This window comes from Mugil cephalus, chromosome 2 (genome assembly GCF_022458985.1).
Source record: "Mugil cephalus isolate CIBA_MC_2020 chromosome 2, CIBA_Mcephalus_1.1, whole genome shotgun sequence".
In the NCBI taxonomy this organism is placed as follows: Eukaryota; Metazoa; Chordata; class Actinopteri; order Mugiliformes; family Mugilidae; genus Mugil; species Mugil cephalus.
The window spans coordinates 8,325,967-8,350,475 of record NC_061771.1 but is presented as its reverse complement, the minus strand read 5'-3'; the positions used below and the strand labels follow the sequence as shown (position 1 = coordinate 8,350,475).

The window sequence follows — 24,509 nt, the reverse complement described above, 5'->3', positions numbered from 1 at the left end:
GTGGCTGTGAGTAGAGTCCTGATAAATCAACGTGAGCACAACGTGAATGGATCATTTCTCAGCCCACCTGTTATCAAGCCATCCTGGATTAGAGGATTAAGAAGCCACTGATATCCAGTGAAGCCAGTGATAGTGCACCAAAAGCAAAGCTGCTGGTAAAGGCTTTTAGTCTGCAGCCTGGGTCAAACTCTGACACACACTGATCAGGCATAACATTATGACCACCTTCCTAATATTGTGTACGTCTCCCTTGTGCCTCCAAAATGCCCCCAGAATGTTGTTAGTTGTGGTGTTTGGGTCCTACGAGTTGCTGGGAGGGGATTCTTTGCATCATCCCACACATACTTGATCAGTTTGGAATCTAGTGAACTTGGAGGCCAGGAACAACGCAACATAATGCAACATAGCATGAAGCAAAAAGGGTTAAGGAATTGTTTGAGGAGCACAACAGCAAGTTCAAGGTGCAGACCCGTCCAGTAAATACCTCGATCCAGTCCAACGTCGGTGGGATGCGCTGGACAAACATGATCCACGGAGACTCCAGCTCACAACATGCTGGACTCACAAAGCCGTCTTTGTGCGTGACACAACAGCCCACCTGCAGAGCTACGATCAATTCATCAGCGTCTGTTTAAGGACTGGGGAGACATTTCATTAGTAAAAACTTCGTATGAAGTTTGATAAATGGCATCAGATGATGTCTCGAGGGAATCTGATCCCCGCAGGAAAAATTCAAAAGATAACAGCAGAGAAAGAAAGACATGTCCATAAATACTATATGCATTAAAAAAAAAAAAAAAGTCAGTAATACAACTACTAATAATAATTATATAATAACTAATGGACTGTTGGCTTGGATGCTGAATGATATTGAACATTTCTTAGTAGAATAAAGCTGATGCAACATGAACAGGGAACATTTAACATGAAGCAAGATAGAAAGCTAAGCTTCATCACTTATCCATTTCATTATGTGGGTACTGCTGTTATTTGATGGATATTTTACCAAGTTTTACATTTGTGTTGATGATTTGAACCATTACTGCTTTAATGAAGGTTGTTTACAATGAATAAGAAACAGATGTGAGCAAAACCTGACTAAAATCAACTGACAGAGGCATTCAGATTCATATGTTCGGATGCCTCACCAGGTGTGGCAAAGGTTGGTCTGTGAGCGTGTTTGCTTTTCTGTGATGTGACGATGACCTCCATCATCTGACATAATCAGGATGAATCAGTGAGTGCTGTGTTACATAAGCAGATCTCATCCTGACCTCACCCAAGATTAGAAACGCAGCAGCTGCAACTGCCAACAACCGGCCTGAAGGCATGAAGACTGATACGCTAACAGGAGACCGCCACCTGAAGGCCACAGGCTGACAATGCACATGCTTATTTTTCACAAACTGTTTCCTCACTCACAGAATAACTTAAAACCTCCATTTCCACGTGAAGGGTGTCACTTAAATAAATCACGGCACACTGACGAATCTTTACACCGTCTTTATTATCACTAGACATTAAAGCACTCCTTTGAGAATATAAAAACATTGTACAATAATATAGTATCTTCTGTCGACATAAAATATCTTGAGAATAAATACGTAGCTCATTTTGAACTGATGAGAAACAGCGGAGAAAGAGAGCAGATTATTTACAGCTTTAAATCAGCCTGAATAGAAGCATGCCGGTGTTCCTTAAATTAAAATGATTCAACAGATGCAGAAAATGCATTTATTAGTTTATCATACACTCTATGATGTGTTTGCATTACATTCGATATTAGAATTGAACACACACAGGTATCAGATAATGTCAGCAGTAATAAAGCTACGCGTTCTTACAAAGCATCCTGAGACACAGCCAGTTCCTACTGGACAGGCTGCTGTGTATCATGGTTTAACCTACGATCCACACAGTTTTAGGTGGAGGTTAAGTTCAGTGACTACATGCCCACAGTGTACAGTGTTAGTCAAAATGAACCACATGACACCCTTTCTTTACATTGTGAATTTATGGTCGTGTACTTGGCCTCTCAATCGTTTGACTTATACTTGAAGGAGGATCTGGTTCTTTAGCGCTTCAGTTTGAGTTTAGATCTATGTTTAGGACTAAGTTAAAAGTGATGCTAAGAATCTGGTGTGTAGCTGAGATGGTGGGGCAGCTGTGACCTAGTGGTTAGATTAGTGGGCCTGGGCCTGTGTCCATAGCCAAAGTACCACTGATCCAGACAACTAACTCACTGAACATGCTACACGAAGCTGCCCACTGCTCCAAATGTGTTCACTACCTTTGTGTGTATCCAAAATGCACGGCTTAAATGCAGAGGCCAAATTTCTACGTATAGGACGATAAATTATTTTCTTCTTCTCTTAAGAGAAAGTTACATCAGTTAAAGGTCCTTGATGTTGAAATGTGTGTATTTAAGAAAGAAAATAACCCATTTCAGCACCTTAAGCAAATCTCGTTTGTGATGATGTTCTTTTCTGTGTGAGTAACTAGTCTGCGCTTGTGTGGGATGATTCATAAATGGCTAAATTAACACATAAATTTGAACAAAATCTGATAAAACTGCCACAGTAGCTGTCCTTTGTTTGGTTGTGTATGCAGATGTAGACCAGACCTGTAGCCTGTCCTTCATCTCTGTTTGAGGCCCCATCAGTCCCTGCTCTCATAACAGGCGGACACTCTATAAGCAGTTGATATCTGTCTTTCTTCAATAATAATAATTAAAAAAAACGGATTGTATACGCTTTTGATTTAAAATGGAGTCATTTGTCTCTTTACAATGATCCAGAAACAGACAACATCACAAGAACACACGCTTCAGGTGTGTCTCTTCATGTGCAGAGCCAAGTGGTCCGAGCGGGAGAAGGCCCTCTGACACAGCAGACACTCGTAGGGTTTCTGACCTGTGTGCTTGCGGTAGTGTCGCGTCAGCTCATCAGAGCGGGCGAATTTCCAGCTGCAGCCCTCCCACGAACAGTGGTATGGCTTTTCCCCTGATAATTCAACATAAAACAGATCATTAAGGAGTGAAATAATCACATATTGAGATCAAATGTGCCAGTTGTATCGTTTCTTTGCTTGGTACCTGTGTGGGTGCGGAGGTGAGCCTTCAGGTGTGAGCTCTTAGTGTATGTCTTGCTACAGCCTGGGTATTCACAGCTGTGGATGGCAGGCTTCTTCTTCCCTGTAGCTCTTCTGCCACGCTTTCCCTCCACCCCACCAGGGGGCAGCTGTGGTCCCACTAGCAGGGGCTGCTGGAGAAGGGGTAAATAGCCAGAGGCCTGGCTGTGGGTGTAGTCACAGAAAAGGCTGGCGTTGTGATTAAAGTGGGGCATGTAACTGTAGTGTCGAGGGTCTGGAGTCATAGCCTGAGGCGGGATGAACCTGCTGTCAGGGATGGTCACCATGGAGGAGTGCTGCTGGGCATAGTAGGGGTTGAAGTCCCATGATGTGACCTTATTCGGGCCTCCTCTGCTATGTCTCTCCACACTTCCTCCTTGGGGGAAATCAAACTGATTTACATTATGTACACTGGGAAATGAAGTCCGGCCCGTTTGGTCTTGATTGTAACCACGGTGGTACAGCTCTGGCTGGACTGTCGTAGCTTCGACAGGGGACATGAGCTCAGCCATGAGGCTGCCACTGTTCACCTGCAGACTCTCCTGTCCCGGTTGGTCCTTAAACGTGGCCGTCTCCTGGTACGCTCTGTTTGAGTCGAGCTGTGGGAGCCGTTGGTGGTTGTTCTCCAGACAGGAGTTAAGATCAGGCGAAGGGTTGCTCCAATCAGACAGTAGGAACTCGATGTCCCAAGATGCTTGGCTGTCATCATCCAGGAGCTCCTCTGCCATTTGTTGAGACACCTGCAGCAGCTCGGAGCTGCTCGGTGACAGTTTATTGCTTGGAGCGTCGAGAGGGAGAGGGCCAGCATCAGACTTCCACACCTGGGCGGTGATGGGAGAGCAGTAAGAAGTGATCATCACCATAGAAACCAGCTCGCAATAAAGAAGAATCTTCTACTTAGAATTTGTATTTGCTAGGACACGCTCACAAAGTCTATCTATATGTTACTGTTTGCTGTATTTGTCTAAGGGAATCCAGTATGAGTGAATCTACAGACTTAATTCTCTGTAAAATATCCTCCAGTGTTTAGGCTAAGACTTCTGTGTTATACTTCATTTGTCAACCAAATACATCTAAATAAATTTACAGTTTTTATAAAAAATAAAATTAAAATAAAAAATAGTGGAAGCACAGAGACAAAGTTTTGACCAATTAAGATGACACCTTTGAAAGCTACCAAGCAGCTGGGTCTAACTCAGCCTGAAGCTGAGGCCTCATGTTAGATTTAGCTGAATGTTACAGCGCGTTTATACACAAACACCTACCGTCGAGTTTATCCCCCATCACGTACACTGAAAACACTTCAGCAGACTTGTGTTAGATTATTATTAGGTTGTGAAAACAGCTTACAATGAGCGCATTCTAACACCAGGAATGACAGCAAGATTTTATCAAACACTTAAAGTGCGTTTCTCAAAACAACTTTGTACAAACAGTACATATTATTTATTATATGCTATTGAAAATGCTTATATCCAGAAAAGAAAATGAAAACTTGCATGTTTGTGTCAGTCTGGATAAACAGTTTTAAGTTTGGGTTGATTACATTTGTTCAATGTTATGTCAAGTAGAAGTCAAATTAAATATAAAATAAAATGTACAAGTAGGCAGTGCAATAATAAAATATTACTTCTATGGTTTCTTTCTGTTATAGCGTAGGAATCAAACATGTTACTTACTTTCATATTGTCACTGGAGTGAGAGAGGCTGGAGAAAGAGCTGAAGGAAGGGAGTACAGCCTGGGTTACAGCCATCAAGCACTTTTATATGACGGCAGGTGTAACAACTAGAACAACAGTGAAGCTTCTTTTTTTTTTCTTTATTTCTGTTTTACATGACCCTCTCACCCTCACTAACCGATTGTCAAACCAGGCCTGTCATCCCACCAACGCTCCACTCGTTGCTAACAGGCCGCAGAAACTAATGTTCCTTAAACCGGTCTTCTTTTCGTCATCCCCCCCTTTGCTATCTCTCCCTCCTCTCCCTTGTCTATCTCTGTCAGCTGCAAGTCTCTCTTCAAATCTCTCTTTTTCATGTAGGTTTTAACCGTTAGGAGGTGGAGCGTAAAAGTGTGAGTTACTTAGCTGTCTCCATTTCTTTATCCCTTAAGATTGGTCATTTATAATTATTATCTCTACCTCAACTCAACGTCTTCCTGTTTCTGTGGGTTTCAGGGCAGAGAATCTGATGAATGACAAGCTTTTCATCCTGTAAATAACACATACATGCCGTGTGACCATCATTTATTACCACTCTGAACATATTTTTAGTATCCTGCATGTATCGTAACATGAGCAACAACATGCTGTGAGATAAATACGCTTTCTGAGTTCTTCAGCGTGTGAAGATGATATATTTTATAGTTTCACGAGATAATACTAACTTCATATAGTTGAGTTGGGTGAAATATAGAAAATACAGACACACGCACACGATAATGACGACTGGATTGATAAATAAAAGTTGTATACGTGTATGTTTGTGAAACTTGAGACCACAGACGATCATCCTGTTTTGATTTGTCAAGTGAATATCTGAAAGAAAAGCTGATTTCATATTGCACACAGCATAATTAACAATTTGTCTATAATTGATTCTAGAACAGGCAAATTAAGACAATATGCAAAAGAGCCAGTTAAAATATATTGTATAATAACTTAAAATGAAGGCATTTAACAGCAGTCTCATTTGAAAACTTTGACAACACAACAATTCATTTCAAACAAATACAAATGGAAAGATAAATGAAAAAATATCAGGCAGCTACAGAAATTACACCCACTTCAAAAAAACCTTAAAAGAATTATCCATATTTCCATTAGCTGCAGTCACGAAGAAATTGCACATGTAAAATACATCCTACAGGCTAATGGTGCACACACTGTCTTCGGTCATTATCAGATGATGGACCACTATCGAATAAAGCACTCTTTGGCACACAGTGCATGAGTACATGTACAGTGTGTGCACCTTTTATTGTATGTAATGTGTTCACAAAGACTTCCTTTTATGTTGATTTTTATAGCAAGACTGCCCACAGTCTCTTAGTGTGAACCTGTAAGTCACTAACAAACATAGTAGACAGATGGTTAATATAAACAGAAATACTAAAAAATAATAATAGATGTGTCATAATTAATGGTTAGAGCCTGCAATAAATTGCGAATCCTTCTAATTCTATTAGTTTAACCCGTACACAGGTCGGTATCTGCATTCCCAGTGAGGACATGTGGTTCTGAGAAGACCTGTGTGTTAAAGGTGATTATATTCTGGCTTCTGTTTATCTGTTGACAGGAGGCAAAGACAGGCTGCTGTCTTTCTACAGATAATGGAGCCCTGACTGCTGCTGATCCCTGATGACTAGCCCTCCACTGATAAAGACTCTGCCTCTGAGTGACGACTGCACAAGACATCTAGTGTGCAGGCTGGAAATTCTGGCGGTCACCTCAACAGAACGATCAACTTATGACCTTAAACACGTCACAGACAAGTCTGTTTGTTTGAAACATGAGGGTTCACTTTATTCACAGTTCCCAGCTTAGTGGTCAGATACTTGGAACACTTTTCTTTTATTCTCCAATAAATAAAAAGCATAAATTACTGAAAAATATTTTAAAAATGTCCTCAAAATATCCCTTTTCATTAATACAATGGTAATTCCCATTATAGACCTTTGCAGCTGTACATATTGAATTTATTTTAATATTTTATTATTTCTTCCGGTATTGTTATGATAGACATATAGACATATTCCATACGAGGAATAAAATTACAAAATGTTTCAGGCACAAATTGTTTATTTTGTTGGTGTTTTCATTACTGATAGAAGTGTCAACCATTAAAAACGACCTGTCTCCATCTAGTGGCCAATTCTTGTCACAGCGCCCCTAACAATTAAATGTATTTTTTTTCTTTTTCTTGTTTTTGCTTTTTTATTATTATTTTTTAAAGGTCAGTGTTGGGAAAGAACATCTAAATTATAGTGATTTTTATAAAAAAAAAACTGTAGAGTTATAACACTATATTTACTGAGCTTTTAAAAGGAAGGACTGGCTACTTGGTTACTATAGCAACAGGCTATACACAGACGCCGCCGTCTTCCTGTCTGGAGTTTGTAGTTAGTGTGTTTACAGTCCATATGAAGGACTTGCCATAAAAACGTGGTAAGATATGTTTATTTATGTACATTTCTTAATACTGAGCTGACGGCCGCTCAGTTGTTGATTTTTAGCCACGCAGAAAGGGCACTGATGTAAACAGACTAGCTGTTAGCTAACAGCTAATTAACTGTGTTGATGAGAAAATTCAGCGTGTGCCTTAACTAAAGATTTATTCAACCAGATGACCATGTAAATTTGAAAAAATCTAATATTTTTGAAAATAATTTTTAATTTAAAGTGAGGGTTAAAGCAACCCAAAACAAACTTTTCCAATTGAAGCGTGGCTTGTAATGTCCTTTGCATGTCTTTGAGTTTGCAGATGGAGGCCTCCTCACATTTTACACCTGGCAGGGGATTGTGGAACAACCCCAGAGCCACTCAGAGCAGCAAGGAGAGCCAGGACATGCTGAGATGTGAGATGATGCATTAGATGATATGTCCCTCTCAATAAGCCCAACAAAGAACCAGAACAATGGGTACACTAGTGAAAAGGAATGGATTATAATATGTAATATTCTGTATGTTCTTCTCTCGTGCTAATGAATGCTAGTAATGAAGCAGGAATCAAGGCTTACCAACTTCCAGAGAAAACAGATTAACAAATCCTCAAAGAGTAAGTTTGTTTGTGTGGATGGGAGTAACATGGCATTTGTGCCAATGTACACAAAGTACACAAATACAAAGTATCGATGTCAAGTATTAATGGGTTTCATGTATTATATATTCACCCTTTTTTTTAAAAAAACTTTTTCCATTCAGATGAACCCGCTTTGCCTCTGACCTGGAATACTGCACCATCTTCACAAACTAAATTTGTGCAGAAACACATCTCAGGCCATTCACAGAGACGCAGCGCAGAATGTTGTCGGTCGGGAAACAGCTACACAAGAGAGATGTTTCGTCCTGGTCCTACACGTATGTTCTCTGAACTGTCAACCGTATTAAATTTGTGTATACCAAAGTAAGTGTATACGATATAAATAATTATTATAAATAAGTGTATACCAAGCAGCCACAACAATAAAACCACTGACAGGAAAAGTAAATAACACTGACCATCTTGTGACAATTCAGTATTGTGCTGGGAAACCTTTGGACTTGTCATTTGTGTGGATGTTACTTAGACATGTACCACCCACCTAGACCAGAACAAACACTCCCCCATAGCAATGACACTACTTGATGGCGGCAGCCACAAAAACAAAAACAGAACAACTAAAAAAAAGAAAAGAAAAACAGCACAAAGTGTTGACCTGGCCTCGAAATTCACTAGATCCCAAACTGTTCAAGTATGGTTAGTAGAGATGATCCACAGAGACTCTCCCCTTAACCCACAGGACCCAAAGGCCCCCACTAACAACATCCTGTTACCAGACACCACAGAACACGCTGAGAAGACACATGTCCATTCTCTGATAACTAAGAGGAGGTGGTCATAATGTTATGCCTTACCGGTGTCTACTGTAAGTCATTCATTACCAGATTCACCCTTTCACCTTAGGAGACTTAGAAAAAGAGAAGAGGAGGCTTCAGAATATCTTGGCGACAGGGCAGGAAGAGATCAGAGTTGCATCTCGTGAGAAAGTCCCAGCAAAGTGCACCACTGAAAAGTCAGAGGAGGAACAGAGATATGAGGAAGGTGAGACTGAGAGCACAGAAACACAAGATGCAAAAGTTACAGCCACAAGACACGTTTCAGTTAGTTTTTTTTTTTTTTTTTAGAAATGTACCTCTGAGTAATACATCTTGTCCTCTGCAAGTATGAATACGATTTCCAGTGTTCCTCAGACTAAGTCTATAATACTTCTGCTCTGTAGTTCTGAATGGAATAGAGGAGAGAAGACAGTTTCTGGCAGACATGGCTTCTCTGGGTCAGGAGAGGGAGTATATCGGCATAATCGACACGGAGATATCACAGGTAATCAAGCAGTGGTTTAAATATAGCCAGGGGAAGTCTTCCTGTGGATCCCTCTGGACCTTATTTTGGAAAAAAAAAATACATTTTTGTCCAGTTTGAATTGTGCCATGAATAACTAGTGAAAGTAATACTGGCTATTTAAAAGACAGTGTTGCAAGTCAGGAAAGTTCATTGTAAGATGGTTGAAGAAAACCAAACTCCTTCATTAGATCACACAACCGAACACCATGTAACATCATTGTTAACGTTTTCTTTCTCCACAAGCTGCCCAGTCACAGTAGCCGTGTGCAGTGATGTGATTTCTCACAAAAACAAATTCTACTTTATGAATTTTCACTGAATTTCTTGACTTAGAAGTTATCTTTTATTAAACTGACCTTTTTAGATATTGTGAACAAAGAGAAACAGGAATTCATGGGGTGTATGACATGCAGCAAGGGGCTGGAAGTGAACCACTGCGGTGAGGAAAACAGGGGCTCTTACCTTTGACTACCTTGTTTTCCAAGATAAGGTTCCAGAGTTTCCACCTGTGAAGTCGACCTCAAGGTCTCGTGTTTTGAAAAAAGGTCTTTGGAGCTTTAACGTAACTGATTTATGATGTGTGTTTAATTCTCAATGGAATCAAAACTGCACTTAAATCTGTGCCATCATGACTCCCTTTACAGAAAATTCGAGAGCTGGAGTTGTTGGAAAAGACCAGCCGTCCCAAGTAGGACGCAATAACAGAGGAGTTCATAACAGACAATAACATTCAGCAGTTTCAGTCTGACAACCACCATTTTTAAACCCCTCACCATTCAACACAATGACGTGTGAATGAGGCGAGTAAAGTGTGTGAACTTAAAGCCAATCGCTGCCTTGTGCTCCAGCTTTTTAAGTCCATTAAACCTGCAACAACTATGTTATACATACATATCCTTTTTGTTTTCAATTATTCCTCTGCCTTCTACTGTCAGTGTTTTATATGATTGTGTTGCTGTTTTAGAACAATGTCTCGTTGAAAATAATGTAGCGCAGCAGAAACCCTTTGAATTCATCTGGACGGGTCGTTAGGCACAGAAACACACACACACAACATTAAAGATTAAAGGTTACTTTTAAAATGAAGGACAAATATAAAATCTAAATGACAAAACAGGTAAACATAAAATAAGTAAACATTCAGACATTTGCAGTTAAATAAATGGCACTCAAACAATTGCAGCTCTATTATCCTATTCATTTTAAGGCAAAACACTGAAGGAAATGGTAAAATATAAATTAATGATTGCATATCCAGGTTTTCCACCAATGGTTTAAACTGTTCTTAACTTGGGTTTTGCTACAGTTGATGAAATTTTGTATATTTTTCTTTCTTAATGTCCAGTATTGTGTGTGTGACATTTAACTAAGCGATATCTGCAGTTTGTTACATATATGTCATGTTCTCCCAAAGACAACAAATTTTCTTTTGCTTCCCAGTCACACTCACTCATAAATACTTTCATCCATGTGTTTGATGAAAAGCTTTTACACAAAGGACACAAACATAAGGAAACCACAAACAATATAGCAGCTAGAAGACACGTTTCCATAGTGGATTGAGCATTTCAAGAGCAGATGCTGCAGCTTAAAGCAAATTTTACCATAAAAACATATTACTAGTACCACAGACTCAGACCAGACATGACATAAAAGTTCAGATATCCACTCATGTTTGAAAGACGACAGGAGATGAGGATTCAAGGAGTGTAAATGAGGTTAATAGTAAAACATGGATATCAGGATTCAAACTGCGAATCGCACCTTAGCTTCACCTTGATGAAGATCTGCAGCAGGACACAGTCACTGTACAGTGCAGGGAGAATGAAGCAAGGACACAAATCAGTGCAGCAACACAGAAACTTAGTCTGCATTTCACTAGCTTCAATATTTAGAGCTTAAAGCACTTGAGCTGTTCTTTGAAAGGCAACTGAAAATAGTCACTACAGAGACATTAAGGAGGCGATAATGAGATGTCAGCAGGTTTGGATCCTGTGTTGTCCTTAAAAAGATTAACATCATGAAGAGGAGTCTTCATCTTCTTGACCTTTCTTTGAAAAATATCCTTTTCCTAGAATTGTTAAAATAAAGAGATGTACTCTTGAACTAAATGTTCTACTCTCCTCCTTTACTTTTCTCCTTGCGAGAGCTGTAGCTCTTTCCCGGTTCTCCTTTGTTGCTCAGCCTCTTCAGCACTTTAATGGGTTTGAACTTTCCCCCTTTCTTCTTCTGCTGGTCGCTGTCTGGATCCTTAAAGTCTGATATGGATGGAAGTAAATAAAACATTAAAAGTCATGAAGAGAATAAAGAGTGAATATGACTTAATCTTGAATTTGCTATGTATGAAACATCATCCCACCTTTTTTCTTCAACATAGCTTCCATCAGTTTGTCCTCCTCCTCTTCCCTGTAACAGATCAACCGTTATCCTGCTGGTAGCTGCAAATATCTTTCAGCGTTCTGGGTCACTGCACCCGAGTTATTGATTACCTCTGCCTGTCCTGGTCCATGTTGTTCACTATTTGGTTGCGCTGTTCGATGATGGTAACCAGCTCAGCCATTAGCTCCTGCTCCCGACTCTTGTCCTCTTCAGTCCAGTCTTTCTCTGATCACAGGAAGGAAGGAAAAAAAGAATGATGTATTATCAATACATGGTTCTCATTCTATTTTACTTTGATCATGAATTAAATATGGGACATTTATACCATAAGCAAGTGTTCAGACAGTTAATAAATTATTAAAGCGACAGCAGAGCATCATCATGCTTTTATCATCACACACAAATGCACATCTACCATCCACATAGAGCTACACTAGAATGTATGTATACTGCTGCCATGATCACAACGAGTTTCATTGTTCAATAACACTAATGAATGCAATGACAAAATCAGTTTTATTAAACGTTTGTGCAGGTTTTTGTTCAAATAACACACTAGCGGCTCCTTTGTTGATGTGTGTGTGTGTGTGCAGAAGTTACAAGCGAAGTAAGAACGTCAAGGATCAATGAATCTGATTTCCAAAAAAACACCTGGTTTGTTGAGGAGACACCTGAGCTCGTACTCCACATCAGCTTGCCTCTCCTCCAGGTTCTGCTGCTTTGCCCTGTGGAGAACAAACAATGTGTTAGAAACGGTTCTTCACATTTTTACCTGAAGATTCTGCGTAAAGTAGCGTAAACACCTAGATAGTAAAAATATAGGATACAATACCGTGTGTATTTCTATAATACGTATATATATTTGACAGGATTTGACTGTATTCAGTGTGTATTTTGAGAACATTTTAACATTGTTCTGACAGTAAAGTAAAACCCATATTTTGTACAAGGCATTTCTAAATAAGCAGTACTGCTCCAGTCACAGTAAAAGTATTAAGACTCTGAAACACTAACTGCTTTATACTCAGATACTAGGAGTTATGAGATCGACAGGCGAAAGAGCCTTTGCTAGTGTCACAGTCTAATGACTTTACATGACTGGTGGAATTTGAGGTCTGACAACCCAAACGTTTGTGCCGCGCTGCATCCTGAAACTCACGTGTAAACCAGCTCAGCCTCTCTGCGGACTAAAAGGTGTTTGTCGTGAATCAGAGTGAACCAGTCCACCAGCAGGTGCTCCTCGTCCTCGTCTGGATGCACAACAAACACACGGAAGGAACACGATCAGGTGTGCAACATAAGGAGCTGATTTCCTTTGATTAGTTTTGTATTGTGAAGGTCTCGTGATGTGATACCGTTGGGATTGTCTCTCAGCTTCTTCTCCAGCTCCACCCCCCTCCGCTCCAACTCATCCAGCTGCTTCTCCAGATCACCCATCTCCCCGTGGATGTCCTCCACCGGGATGTAATGATCTGACTGCACCTGAAGAACATTTTCACCGCGTGAGTACTATTTCCACTGACATTATGGTGAAACGCGCTGCGTCTTTTGCATTTGTACCTTGCGTTTGATAAGAGGGAAGCCGTGGCCCGGCGCTGGAGGTCGAGCCGGGCGGGGGCCTTTGGGTGGTCTGGATTTAGCAGGAGAGGGAGAAGCCTTCCTGTTGAAGGGGTTCTCCTTACATGTCCGCTAAAAAGAGAAAAGGGAGATTTAAGTCATGTGCTTTATTTGCATTGCTTCATTTGTGGTTTCATTCAGACACGATGTCATTACTTTGTTGTGTGACGGTGTAGCTGCCGAGGCCAAGGGGCTGGGGGTCGTGGTGGGTCGTGGCGGTGGAGGTCCGAGACCTTTGGACCCCAAGTTGCGACCGGTCTGTGGAGTGGCTGGCGCGGAGCTGGCGTTTGAGGGCATGGGCGAAGGGCCCGGAGTCAGGACTGTATGAGGCAGACGTTCAGTTGAGGAGGAGGAAGGGGAAGCAGCGGAGTCGCACGGTGAACAGATGGAAGGCTCCGACACGCTTTTTGTGACGGCGTGTTCCTGGTCAATGGTGGCGCCGCCGCGCAAAGGAAGACGGGAGGAGCTGTGCTCTGACCCAGAAGACAAACTCTCTGTACTGAGAGCTGGAGAGGGAGAGCACGAGGAGGGCTGAGAGTGAGAGAGAGCTGAAGAAGACAGTTTTGGAATCAAAGTCGTAGGAAACGGTAGATGAAATGGAGAAAGGAGGAGGAAACAGAACAGAAGGGAACATTTTAAGAATTAACGTCTATATATAACATCCCTTTAAGTCTGTTTTTAGTTTGACACTCTTCAGAAAGGTGCTCTGTGATTTTCATTCCAAATGATTAAAAGATGGTGAAAAATACGTAATAATGTTTGATAAAACATAATAATAAAAAATCTGCGATAACACAACAGGACAACAGTCCTTTTTAAGGCCAAAGGGTCAATACAGGTCAGTCACATGACCTCACTTCTATAGAGATCTACAGATGTCACCTTCTGAAATCACAATGAAAGTAAATCAGTGCAGCTGTTAAAAAAAAAAAGGAGTAGTCGCTGCTCCATTGCTCTCCAGTTACATCTACGTCTACATCAGGTATAAACTGAGACTATGTCTTCACTGCAGTGGTGCAGGTTCAGTTCAAGCTGTCTTGCTCCTCCTCCTCTCTCTCTTTCTACTAACTATCCAAATAAAGATATAGAAGACCACAAGATATTTTTAAAAACAAAACACTACAAATGTCTTGATTATCACCACAATGTCAATGTCACTATTATTCCTACTCAGTGGAGACTGACTTGAAGTCTTCTTTGAATTTAATTCCTCCATTAACTGACAAACTTCAAGGCAGATATTGTACAGTGAGAGTTTATTTTGACATTTGTGAAGTGCGGCTTTATTGGTTCAGCTAGCTGGTTGCTGATAAAACCGACCTTGGTTACCAGTGGGTGGCTGAGGAGCACGAGGTGCCGGCCGTTTCTTGCTCCTGGCGCTTGAGGGACTGGCAGAGCGAGATGAACTCGCTTTAGTCGGGGTCGTGTCTGCAGCTGCTGCGTCAGCCGCCTGAGTGATGCTGTACCAGGGGTGACTGACCACCACGGCGGGGGGAACCGCTTTCCCTTCACTCTCCTCCTCCTCATTTGGCTCATTGCTTTCGTCGTCGTCGTCCTCAAACGGGTTGGAGGGCTGAGGAGGCGTGCTGGGTCTGGAGGCCTCCCCTTTGAGAGAGGACAAAGAGCCTGTATTTGGAGGTGTTGCCAGTCCTGCAGGGGGCGGGGGAGGGGCTTTCTTCTTCTTAGTTTCTGATTGGACCAGGGCGAGCCAAGGTGGGTCTTTAGGTTTATGGGTGCCACTGAACGGTGAGACACACAAATAGTGATGGAGGGGTCACAAAGAGGAAGACAACAAAGAAGTGACTGGTGATATGAGTGAGGCAGGTGAAATGGTGGTGAGAGACAGGAAAACAAAGGATCAAACAGGAACTCGGATACCTTGCAGGCGACTGGGATCTTTCTCGAGGTTTGGGAGGAGTTGGAGGTTTCTGGTGTTCACCTGTGGTTTCATAAAGAATGTGAGCGTCACTGATGTTAGTTATCTTTATAGAATTTATATTCTGCACCGAGCACGTACCGACTGTGAGACCATCTGATGTGCGGGGAAGCCGAACCCTCGGGGCCGGTCGAGGCGGAGGGGTCGGTTCAGGGACCCGACGGGGTGCGGGCACAGGTCGACTTCCACCTTCGAGGTGACCGACAAGTGTCGAAGGAATGTCCCCGTTAGCTGTACATTTGGCTGGTGTTTGTGCTCCCTCCTCTTTCTCCTCCTCTTCCTCCTCTTCTTCGCTCTCATCAAAAGGGTTGGGAGGAGATGCAGGACGTGGTTTCTCCTCCGTCTCTGTGCCCTCCTCTGCCTCTTCCTCCAAAGCGTCTGCTGTGTTTGTTATAACAGGAGCGACGGTGAGAGAGTCACTGCTGGGCTCGTCAGTATTGTTTGTTTGGTTTACAGCAGGAGTCTCTGTCTGGACGTCCTCAGACAGCGCCGTATGAGGAACTGTGCTGCGACCGGTCCTGGCAGACTGGATGGCCTCTGGTCTTTTACTGAGATCTGGCCGTCCATTCTGACTGGCTAAGGCATGCCTTGTAAGGTGATGTGTACAAACCAACGCTCCGGAGTCGCTCCCAAATTTGTAGGATCCAGGAAGCAAAGTGCTGCGACACTCTGTGCACCTGAGATAACAATGACACAGGAGAAGAATAAGAGCAAGATAAAGGTCAGCAACAGACCGGAGTCCACAAAATTCATCTGCTGTCATCTCTTCTTGAAATTACCCTTCAGATTTTTTTTTTTCATGACTACAAATCCAGTTTTTATAGCAAGCACTTTTTCAAAAAAGGACAATTCAATACCTGTATATACACACGACCTCTGTGTCCATCAATTCCAGAAAACAATACATGAATCTATTATTAGTATTATTAACGTACACCAAACATTTCCAGCAGTTGTTATTCACAATAAGATGATCCAACTCATGAAACATTGAAAAGTTTTGTTGTGAAGCTGTCAAAAGACGGTGCAGCCAAGTCCTGACATGCAGGTTACTGCTGACACTGAATAATTAATATGGGAGTTCATTCTCATGGAGCATTTAAAAAAAAAAAAAAAAACTAATTTAAAGCCATAACAGTGCTTGTTCAAAACCATGAAACGGCTACAACAGACGAGTGTGGGTACAACAGGAGAAATAACTACACATGAAAACTGAAAAAAGTAATTTCTTCCAATGTCTGTCAAGGTTAAAATGGTTGCTCTATTATTACCATTTTTCAGTTGTTTTGTTTGTTCAACAGGAATGAGCCTGTTGGCTATAGCTTGTCTAGTGTAAAAACAGTAACACAGGAAGTCCAGTGTCAGCAGACAAACAGATGACCACAAATGTAATTTAAATTACGACAGGTGTCAGTGATTATATATTCAAGAAAATTACAGTTTTGTAATGGAAGGTTTGAAAGCATAGTTTATCACAGGAATGAGCTGTAGCATTCACCTGAAACAGTTCCGGTGGTAGAGCTTTCCCTCCACCAGGATCCTCTGCACCAGGTGAACGTGCTTCTGGCAGGCGGCGCAGGTGCTGCTGAGAGCGCTGGGTCTGGCTGCAACAACCGCCTCCGCGTCTGCCTGGGTCGGCTAGTGCAAGCAACCGGGATGTAGTTCGCAGGAAGGGGACGGGGCAGGAGACATCAGGGGAAGGGGGAAGATGGAGAGTAATAATGGGGGAAGGTGAGATCATACACGGAGTCAGGATTTGAGGATGTCGATTGTTCATTCTGTTTATCCGGCTAAATCTACTCGATTAGTGTAACATCTACTGATGTTTGCTGATTCACACTGTTAATTGATTGATTTTCAGCATGTGATGCCATTTGATTAATACAAAAATATCAAAATGAAGAAAGGGTTTTATTAGTACAATACAAAATCCAAACCGCTTGGCTTAGTGTCTCTGAGAGTCACACATTTTGTCTGTGATTGATGTTTAGTGTTGACATGTTGTTTTCAGGCATTTGGGTCGTTGGCGTTAATAAGAGGGTTGAGCAGCATCTTACAAAAGTCGGCACACAGTTTTAGGGATAGTGCAACTGTTAGTAGCTTACGTAACAAGAGATGGTTAAACAAGACTGACCTAATTGTTTTGCTTTCACCTCCTAGCCCACTCCCCACCCCCACCCTACTGCCTAGGCTCAGGACCAGAGAGTGGAGGGGAGATCAGATGTGAGGAGGAGGAGGAGGAGGAAGAAGAACAGGAAGAGGAGGGAGTGGAATGATTTTCCATCTGAAGATGGGAGAGGGGGATGAGGAGGAGGATGCCAGTACGTGGAACGGAGGAAAGAAGTTGAAGGCATGCGAAAGAAAAGAGAGACAGGATACAGAGGCTATCTTTATAGACTTATACTACTGCTATTTTTGCTTTCCCCCATGCTGCACGACAAAAAACTCACAAGGGCGTCACAGAGGTTACAAGGAAGTTACACTAGTAGGAGTCAACAAACCCAAAATGTTCATGCAAAATGAGTTGTTACAGTAGACATTACATTTGTTCCACTAAATATGCTATGTTTCAGTGTGCCTATACAGACCATGCCACCATTAAAGAAATCACCTAGAGCCTGCAACATGCAGCTCCACTAGAAAACATGCAGAGCTCAGAGAGTGGCCACAAAAAATAGAGGAAGGTAATTCTTGTTAATCTCTGTGACATTCTGCTTTGGCCAAGTCCTGTACTTACCTCAGTTCCAACCACTTTGTCTTCCAAAGGAGTCGGAGGCCTTTTCTGGGCTGGTTCATTGAGACCAGCAGAACTCAGTCTCTTCATACAAGGTGGGTTTGCTGTGTTGAAGGAAGGAGAGGACGTCATCATTTACCAACACAAACAAATCCTTTGAGTCATTGTCACACCCACAAGTTAAACTACTCCATCTCATTGTGTGCTGGAGCTGGACCGTCTGATGGGCTCAGAGTTATAAATGGGTAGGATTTTGAAGAACGGCAGTACTTTTCTAGCCTGGGGCAGCAAAACTCAAGTCTGGTCAGGATAAAAGCCTCGTAACATGCCTTTTCAATTACATTATGTGTTTCAACACATACAGAGGAAAAAAATATGCAATTTTGCTGTAAACTCCACTTTGTCAGATGACATGTAGAGGTATGAATAAATCCCAGCTAGACAGATAGATTTGACAGGCCAGACATAATCTGTTCATAATAGAGCAATTTAAAAAAAAAAAAAAAAAAAAAAAAAACCTTCCCCAACAAAACTGTTAAATTAAGTTGCATTACTGAATTCACCCCCTCAGTCAAAGCATCACTGGTCAAGTGAAAAAAAGACATTATCTCATTATTGATACACCTGTCTATAAGGGGGACATATTAGATAGCAAGGAAATATTTAGTTGATGTTAGATTTTAATGACTTTGTAATGACTAGATAACTGTGTCAGAATATCTCCAAATCTGCAGCTCTTGTGCAGCGTTCCTGATCTGCAGTGGTCTTTATCAAGAAAGGAGGAATAACCGTGAAATGGAAACAGGGAAATTTATGCATGTGGGGAGTGAAGGTTGGCTCGTGCGGTCAGATCCAAAAGACAAGCTTAGTTGATGCAGGTTCTCATAGAAATGAGTCAGAACATTCAGTGTATCACAGTTTGTTTTGTATGGGGCCGTGTAGACACAACAGGACTATGAAGAATTAAAAGCATGTGGCCGGGTCTGATAAATCACTTTAACACCACAATGATGAGCAGGTGTCTTATTTACTTATCTGGGAAATATAATGCACAAAACACCTTCTTACAGATGAAGGTGTGCTTAGTCTACAACTATGTTCAGGTTACAAAGTAACAACAACATAAATGCCGAGACCCAGGTTTCCCAGAAGAACAAGACATTGCATCGAGATCAACAATGTTGCAGATGGTTTTAATGTTGTGGCATATTGGTTTAAACGTGAAATGTTTGGGAGAAGAACCTCCTGGGAAATATTTTATATCCACAGTTGAACCAAGGGCGCACACACCTTGAGCCTTATTATTGAAGAAGTTGTAGTACTGGGACACGTATGTGATGACGCTGAGCCGGTCAGGCACTTTCATGGACACCATGTCTTCTGGGTCCAACAGGGCCGGAATACCGAGCTGCGTTTCGGCCACTTCAAACGCCTGTGATGATACAAAGGCAAAAGAAAAGGTAAAAGAAGTAGGAAGAGTAAGAAAGCAGTGAAATGTGAATATTGACTCAAATCACTATTTTTCATATTACATTTCATATTGGCACCGGCTCTGCAGGATAAAAAACTACAACATCAAAAACTTGGTGAATAAAAGCGAAACCATCTGCATAGATTGAAAACAGGAAAAACTAGACAGTATGCTCTTCTGGATGTACTCTTTAATCAGGCTCTCAACTGATGCAAACTGAGATTAGTATGAATGCACCGTCCTGGTAGACTGAAAACGTTTTAATCTAACTTCTATCAGAAGCCACCAACCAGAAGAAACATGACTCCGTGAATAATCTTACCCGTTTGTATTGCCTTTTGAGGATCAGCGACAGTCTAATGAAAAATTTCACTGAACAAATAAGTGTTTAGATTAGGTAACACAACAACATACAATAGTCAAACAAAGCTGAAAGACTCCTGTGTGCAAAGGGAGACGACATGTAAATGACTCAGATTAGATTGCACTGTGCAGATAACGTGCTGCAGAGCAGCTCCCTCTGCTCGTAGAGTGGGCTGCTCATGAACCAGAGGATCAGGACTTTGATCCACAGAACATGTCACACTGAACCCCCGGTTGCTCCCAGTGTGTGGCTCCGGTGTATAAATGCGTGTGTGCTTGTGTGGGTAGAATGGGTAGATGTGTCTAAAAACAAAACCATGAAGAAACTTCGATATGACCTGATTAACATCACATGAACTTCACAGCCAATAATGTATGTAATGTATGTTTTTCTTGTCTTGGTTTAAAATTAAATTCTAGAAAGATTTTCCGCTTCTAATTCTTGGATTGTGAAATATATTTAAAAAACTGTTAGTTCAGGATTAGACAAAACCAGGATCAGGGTCAGATTATTCAGGGAATCATGTGTCATGAGTCATATGACTCGCTCAGTACCTACCTACTAACAAACACCTTCCAAGATGACAGTTCTGCACTTAATCTTAGCATCGTGACAGTTATAGGATTCAGTGTTTTCATTTTAGAGGTGTAGTGCTATTGAACTGTATTGTGATATAGTGACAAATGTTTCTATTATTCTGACAACCCAATTTTAGCTAATGGGCTGTGTGTGTTTAAATATATCCAGCACCACAAACTACATCCTCCACATTACTATCTTTACATCACATTATAACACCCATGAAGAGGAACTTAATGCAAGGCAGACACGTTATCACTTGTGTACCCAATAAACTGGCAAGTGAGTGCAAATCTGCATTTTCAACTGCTTACTCTTCTTGAACACTGCAGGATAATGAGTGTAAAAAGCAGCAAATAGCTGCCAAAGCTTAGCTTAGACTGAAAAGGAGGGAACTTCCATTTTAAAGCTTCAAGACGACGTGGAAAATCCAACAAGGAAATTATGATAGAAAAGTTTTTTTTTGCTGTATGGTAGGACTGATAAAGATGCAAACTCAGCACTTGGCCACTTTAAATCCTCGCTGGTCTCTCCACAGGCTTGCGTCGAGAATTTCATTTTTTTTTCTGCCCCTGAATACTCTAACTTTCTCCCAACATCAAGCAACATTCACTCCACACAGGCCCTGAAATGCACTCAGGTCACACCCACCATGACTGCATAAGACTTGTATGGAACAGACGCCTGTGTGAACAGACGCTTAAAGCCACGTGAGACGTGTGAACCAGCTCACAGGTAGTTTAACCATGATGACAGCATCATGTAGGAACAGCATGTCATCAGAAAAGAGCCTGAAAACATACAGCTGCAGGAGTGACTCACCAGTCGGTTGTTCTCGTAGACATTCTCTTTGGACAGCGACCCGAAGTCTCTGGAATGAAGGAAGAAATGTTATGAAGTATTCTGTGGTATGTTTTCTATTTCAGATCGTAAAGAATCTGCATGTTGAAGCATGACGGTGCTATGTTTAGTTTGCTGACCTACTCCCACTTATGTTATGAACCATCAAGATGCTATTATTGGCCGGACAGCCTGACGGGGATGGTGAGCACTTATGCTTTCCACCTACCACAGCTAACAATTTCCAAACCGCACAAAAAATGATGCCTCACGAATGAAAAGCTGCTGGAACAAAGGGAGAGGAGCAGCGGGGCTGAACGGGAGTGATGGGCTGGTAATTACAAGGCCCTGCTCTGAAATACCTGGAGCAAGGAACCACGGACGGGCTCTCAACAGTAAACATCCTGCAGTAAAACTGGAAAATGTCAGGGAGGGGGGGGGGGGTGAAGATGAAAGTGTGCGCTTAAGTAAATGTGTGCAGTAGTTTGAACAACAGTATGACAGAAAAATACCCTGCCGAGTGTTTGTGGAAACCATGTGGAACTTTCAAGAAGGCAAAATCCTGTGAATGAGCTCCGTGTTGGAGCCGCACAAAGTGACCTCTGTTCCCTCTAATCTAGTTCCCATGGCCACAGACACACAGGGCAGCAGCTCTCATATCAAGGCCGTGTCAAGTCCACATTGTCACCGACACAACCATATGGAAATGCAGCATTTGGAAACAAACACTCCTAAAACTGCTTCTAACTCAACACTTTTTGGGCATCGCAGAGGGAGACGGCGCCGCGAGACACTGACGGAGATGACAAACATGGGAGTGAATTGCGAACCTAATCCACCGTGTCTCACTCCCAAGGTTTATTTTGGGAAGGAGGACTGCTGAGGAACGCATTTAAAACCCACACGATCAAAACCTAGGTGAACCAGTACAGCTGCTAAATCCAGTTGAAGCATGAGCATGCATGTCTGGGAGTCACAACATGAGCCTGTGAACATGTAATAATTAGGCTTTTTACTCAAACAAGTACAACAAATAGATATTTAATACGTAGTTTCTAACTTACATGGGAACTACAAGAAAAGATCTCATTTTAAAGCGATACTGACTGCCATTCACTGGTTAATTAGGTCACGGATGATTTCCTGCACTCATATCTACTCCCTCTTCAGTGGGTCGAGTTGGCCTAGGCTAAAGAAATTCCAGCGAGGCCGTTTGCCGTACTGTCGTCTCTCCTCCGCATCAGTGTGATGAATTTTGATGAGAATACATTGGGTGCAGAGTACGGCGCAGTGCCACAATGGCCCGGTCCTGCATTAGAGCTAAATCCGGTTTGACAGGCGGAGGTCTCAGCTGCAGATTAGCCTGATGAACTGTCTGCCTGGATCAGAGAGAGTTCGACTGGGCCACTGAAGCTGGACAGAGAGCTCAACAATAAGGAATGCTGGGACCAACCTGGAACGATTTGTGTTTCCCTCATAGGACTTTCAGCTAATTATGCTGTTTATGCAAATACACTCCACTTCACTGGCTCGTTGGGGATCGGTCTAGTGAAAGTTTGCCCTCCTACTACTCAAGTACAGTCCAATTTGTTGTGAACACAGCAGGAGCGAGATGCTCACTGTCGAAAACTATTTCATCAGACCACATTTTCTCCAGAGGACACCGCTAGGGCACAACACATAATTACTGGACGCCTCGACACCAACAGCTTGTTCCAGCGGGAATCAAACTATTAATCCTGCTGGCGTCTACAGAGCTACTGTACATTACGTGGCACGGGACAAGTTGCTTTTTTCACAGCTTGGCATGTCCGCTGTGAGTCACGTTAAGGTTGGCGTTTCGGTGGATATTTACACGACAAATGATTCACTTATCTCGATACGCAGACCAAGAAACATACTTTGAAAGGAGCACAGGGCGGCCCCGTTCACATGGCAGACACTCAGGCTCTTCCCTCACTCCAGTGAACGAGAACATTCGTATTTTTGGCCGCTGCTAAAACAGCTGGCGATGTCGTAATTGGCTCATCCCTATAAGAAGCCATTATAATCACAGTGTTGGTGTTTTTGTGGTATATTCTGTGTGTAGGTGTGAAGTGCGGACAGGAGGGGCTTGTTATTACAGACAGAGCTTGACTTGTCAGACTTGGTTTATTACACCACAGTGGCCTTGGTGTATCTGTGATTACTACAGGGGATCTTGGTAAAACCATTCATATGAATGAATATTACATATTTACAACACCTGAGTGTAGCAAAAGTTTCAAACATGATTATAACCAGACACGTTGATTTGATCATTGGATTTGGAAGATCTGTACTTAAAAATGTGATAAGAAAGGGGAAATTGGTCTTTTTCTTATGAGATAGCAGAGTGTCAAGCCACGAAAAGACTTCTCCACCTTCCTCTGAAGGCAGCCATGTCCAAAACTAGTTGATTATGACTAAAGTAATCTACTTTACAGTTAACCTGAATCTGTTAGTATCAAAATTAAATTATTAAATCTTGTCTTACTTACATCAAGTCAGGTCTGTACCGATGGATGATGGCACAAAATGCCAAGCCGTCCCGAAAGGACGTTGACATGTCCCTTATCACCACATCGTTGTAGTTCTCACACTGTATCCGACACCACTCCTGGAGAGCCTTCAGAGATCCCATCATGTTCTTGCCATACAAATCTCAGTTACACGGTCAAACGAAAATACGTCTCTGTCCCAGGCGTGACCGGGACACAGCCAGCAGCAGTTGCGGGGACACGGCCAGACAACACCCCGAGTGACGACGCGCTACATTCATCCGCAGCCACTGAGTCACGTTTTTTTAAAAAAAAATAAAAGCAGGTCTTGCAAGCTAGCTGGACGTTAGCTAACTTTTGCAAGTACAACGTGCATTACGAGAAAGTCTCCCCCTGTGTGGAAGACATTCCGGCAACAATAAACTCGCAGCACCGAGTTAAAAACACGGCTTATGTCCAGAGTTGATGATAAATGAGGAGTTTGCCGAGAAAGTTCTTAGCCGACTTAGCCACCTAGCTAAAGCAGCGAGCAGCCAGCACCTAGTTTGCAGGTTTCCTTTGTCGCGTTGAAGATCAGACGCTGTGAGGATTCTTTCAGGCGATGTTGCAGTTTCGGTCAAAGCGGCAGCAGCAGAGGTGACAGTTTCCTCCTTGAGGTGGTGGACCACAACGCGTTTTTGTTTACGGGTGCGCAGTGACTGCAAAAAAAGAAGCGCCGGATTAAAAAGTCTCTGAAACCAAGAGATCCTGCTCGCGTCCTTGCCGCGGCAACACAATTAAAACACAAAGTAAAAAAGACGTCACAGATAACTGTGGTTGATCAAAGCGTCCCCAGAGCTGCA

At 42.2% G+C, this 24,509-nt stretch overlaps 3 protein-coding genes across 4 annotated transcripts; 1 reads left to right on the top strand and 2 right to left on the bottom strand.

Annotated features, from left to right (window-relative positions):
* Positions 1-1,488: 1,488 nt before the first annotated feature.
* On the bottom strand, positions 1,489-5,120 carry klf1 (Kruppel-like factor 1 (erythroid)). The gene is made up of 3 exons (XM_047577345.1): positions 4,809-5,120; positions 3,095-3,950; positions 1,489-3,002 (listed from the first exon to the last, which is right to left on the bottom strand). Exons 1-3 carry the CDS (start codon positions 4,881-4,883, stop codon positions 2,827-2,829), a joined length of 1,107 nt encoding a protein of 368 aa, XP_047433301.1. The 5' UTR covers positions 4,884-5,120; the 3' UTR covers positions 1,489-2,826.
* Positions 5,121-5,270: 150 nt separating this feature from the next.
* Positions 5,271-10,120, top strand: c2h22orf23 (chromosome 2 C22orf23 homolog). 2 transcript variants are annotated; one of them, XM_047577348.1, is made up of 7 exons: positions 5,271-7,292; positions 7,609-7,702; positions 7,840-7,902; positions 8,049-8,204; positions 8,791-8,928; positions 9,107-9,207; positions 9,873-10,120. In XM_047577348.1, the coding sequence occupies exons 2-7, from the start codon at positions 7,609-7,611 to the stop codon at positions 9,918-9,920; spliced, it is 600 nt and encodes a 199-aa protein (XP_047433304.1). In that variant the 5' UTR covers positions 5,271-7,292; the 3' UTR covers positions 9,921-10,120. The 2 variants fall into 2 exon arrangements, with proteins under 2 accessions (XP_047433304.1, XP_047433302.1); XM_047577346.1 differs by having other exon boundaries at positions 5,416-7,292; positions 7,602-7,702.
* A 164-nt stretch (positions 10,121-10,284) lies between these two features.
* Positions 10,285-23,815, bottom strand: micall1a (MICAL-like 1a). Its single transcript, XM_047577343.1, has 16 exons — positions 23,668-23,815; positions 21,131-21,179; positions 19,185-19,326; positions 17,898-17,998; positions 16,659-16,798; positions 15,242-15,837; positions 15,103-15,163; positions 14,545-14,963; positions 13,381-13,772; positions 13,168-13,296; positions 12,963-13,089; positions 12,767-12,857; positions 12,259-12,332; positions 11,718-11,832; positions 11,588-11,634; positions 10,285-11,486 (listed from the first exon to the last, which is right to left on the bottom strand). Exons 1-16 carry the CDS (start codon positions 23,811-23,813, stop codon positions 11,344-11,346), a joined length of 2,772 nt encoding a protein of 923 aa, XP_047433299.1. The 5' UTR covers positions 23,814-23,815; the 3' UTR covers positions 10,285-11,343.
* Between the last annotated feature and the right edge of the window lie 694 nt (positions 23,816-24,509).

Excerpts from the sequence above, each read along its gene's own strand:
- klf1 (XM_047577345.1), bottom strand. The coding sequence starts at position 4,883 with ATGGCTGTAACCCAGGCTGTACTCCCTTCCTTCAGCTCTTTCTCCAGC. Across the intron at positions 3,951-4,808 it reads ACTCCAGTGACAATATGAAA|GTGTGGAAGTCTGATGCTGG; the intron begins GTAAGTAACATG and ends ATCACCGCCCAG. Across the intron at positions 3,003-3,094 it reads TCACCTCCGCACCCACACAG|GGGAAAAGCCATACCACTGT; the intron begins GTACCAAGCAAA and ends TTGAATTATCAG.
- c2h22orf23 (XM_047577348.1), top strand. The coding sequence starts at position 7,609 with ATGGAGGCCTCCTCACATTTTACACCTGGCAGGGGATTGTGGAACAAC. Across the intron at positions 7,903-8,048 it reads GATTAACAAATCCTCAAAGA|ATGAACCCGCTTTGCCTCTG; the intron begins GTAAGTTTGTTT and ends TTTTCCATTCAG. Across the intron at positions 8,205-8,790 it reads GTTTCGTCCTGGTCCTACAC|GAGACTTAGAAAAAGAGAAG; the intron begins GTATGTTCTCTG and ends CTTTCACCTTAG.
- micall1a (XM_047577343.1), bottom strand. The coding sequence starts at position 23,813 with ATGATGGGATCTCTGAAGGCTCTCCAGGAGTGGTGTCGGATACAGTGT. Across the intron at positions 17,999-19,184 it reads CTTCAATAATAAGGCTCAAG|CAAACCCACCTTGTATGAAG; the intron begins GTGTGTGCGCCC and ends CCTTCAACACAG. Across the intron at positions 12,333-12,766 it reads GAGGCTGAGCTGGTTTACAC|GGCAAAGCAGCAGAACCTGG; the intron begins GTGAGTTTCAGG and ends TGTTCTCCACAG.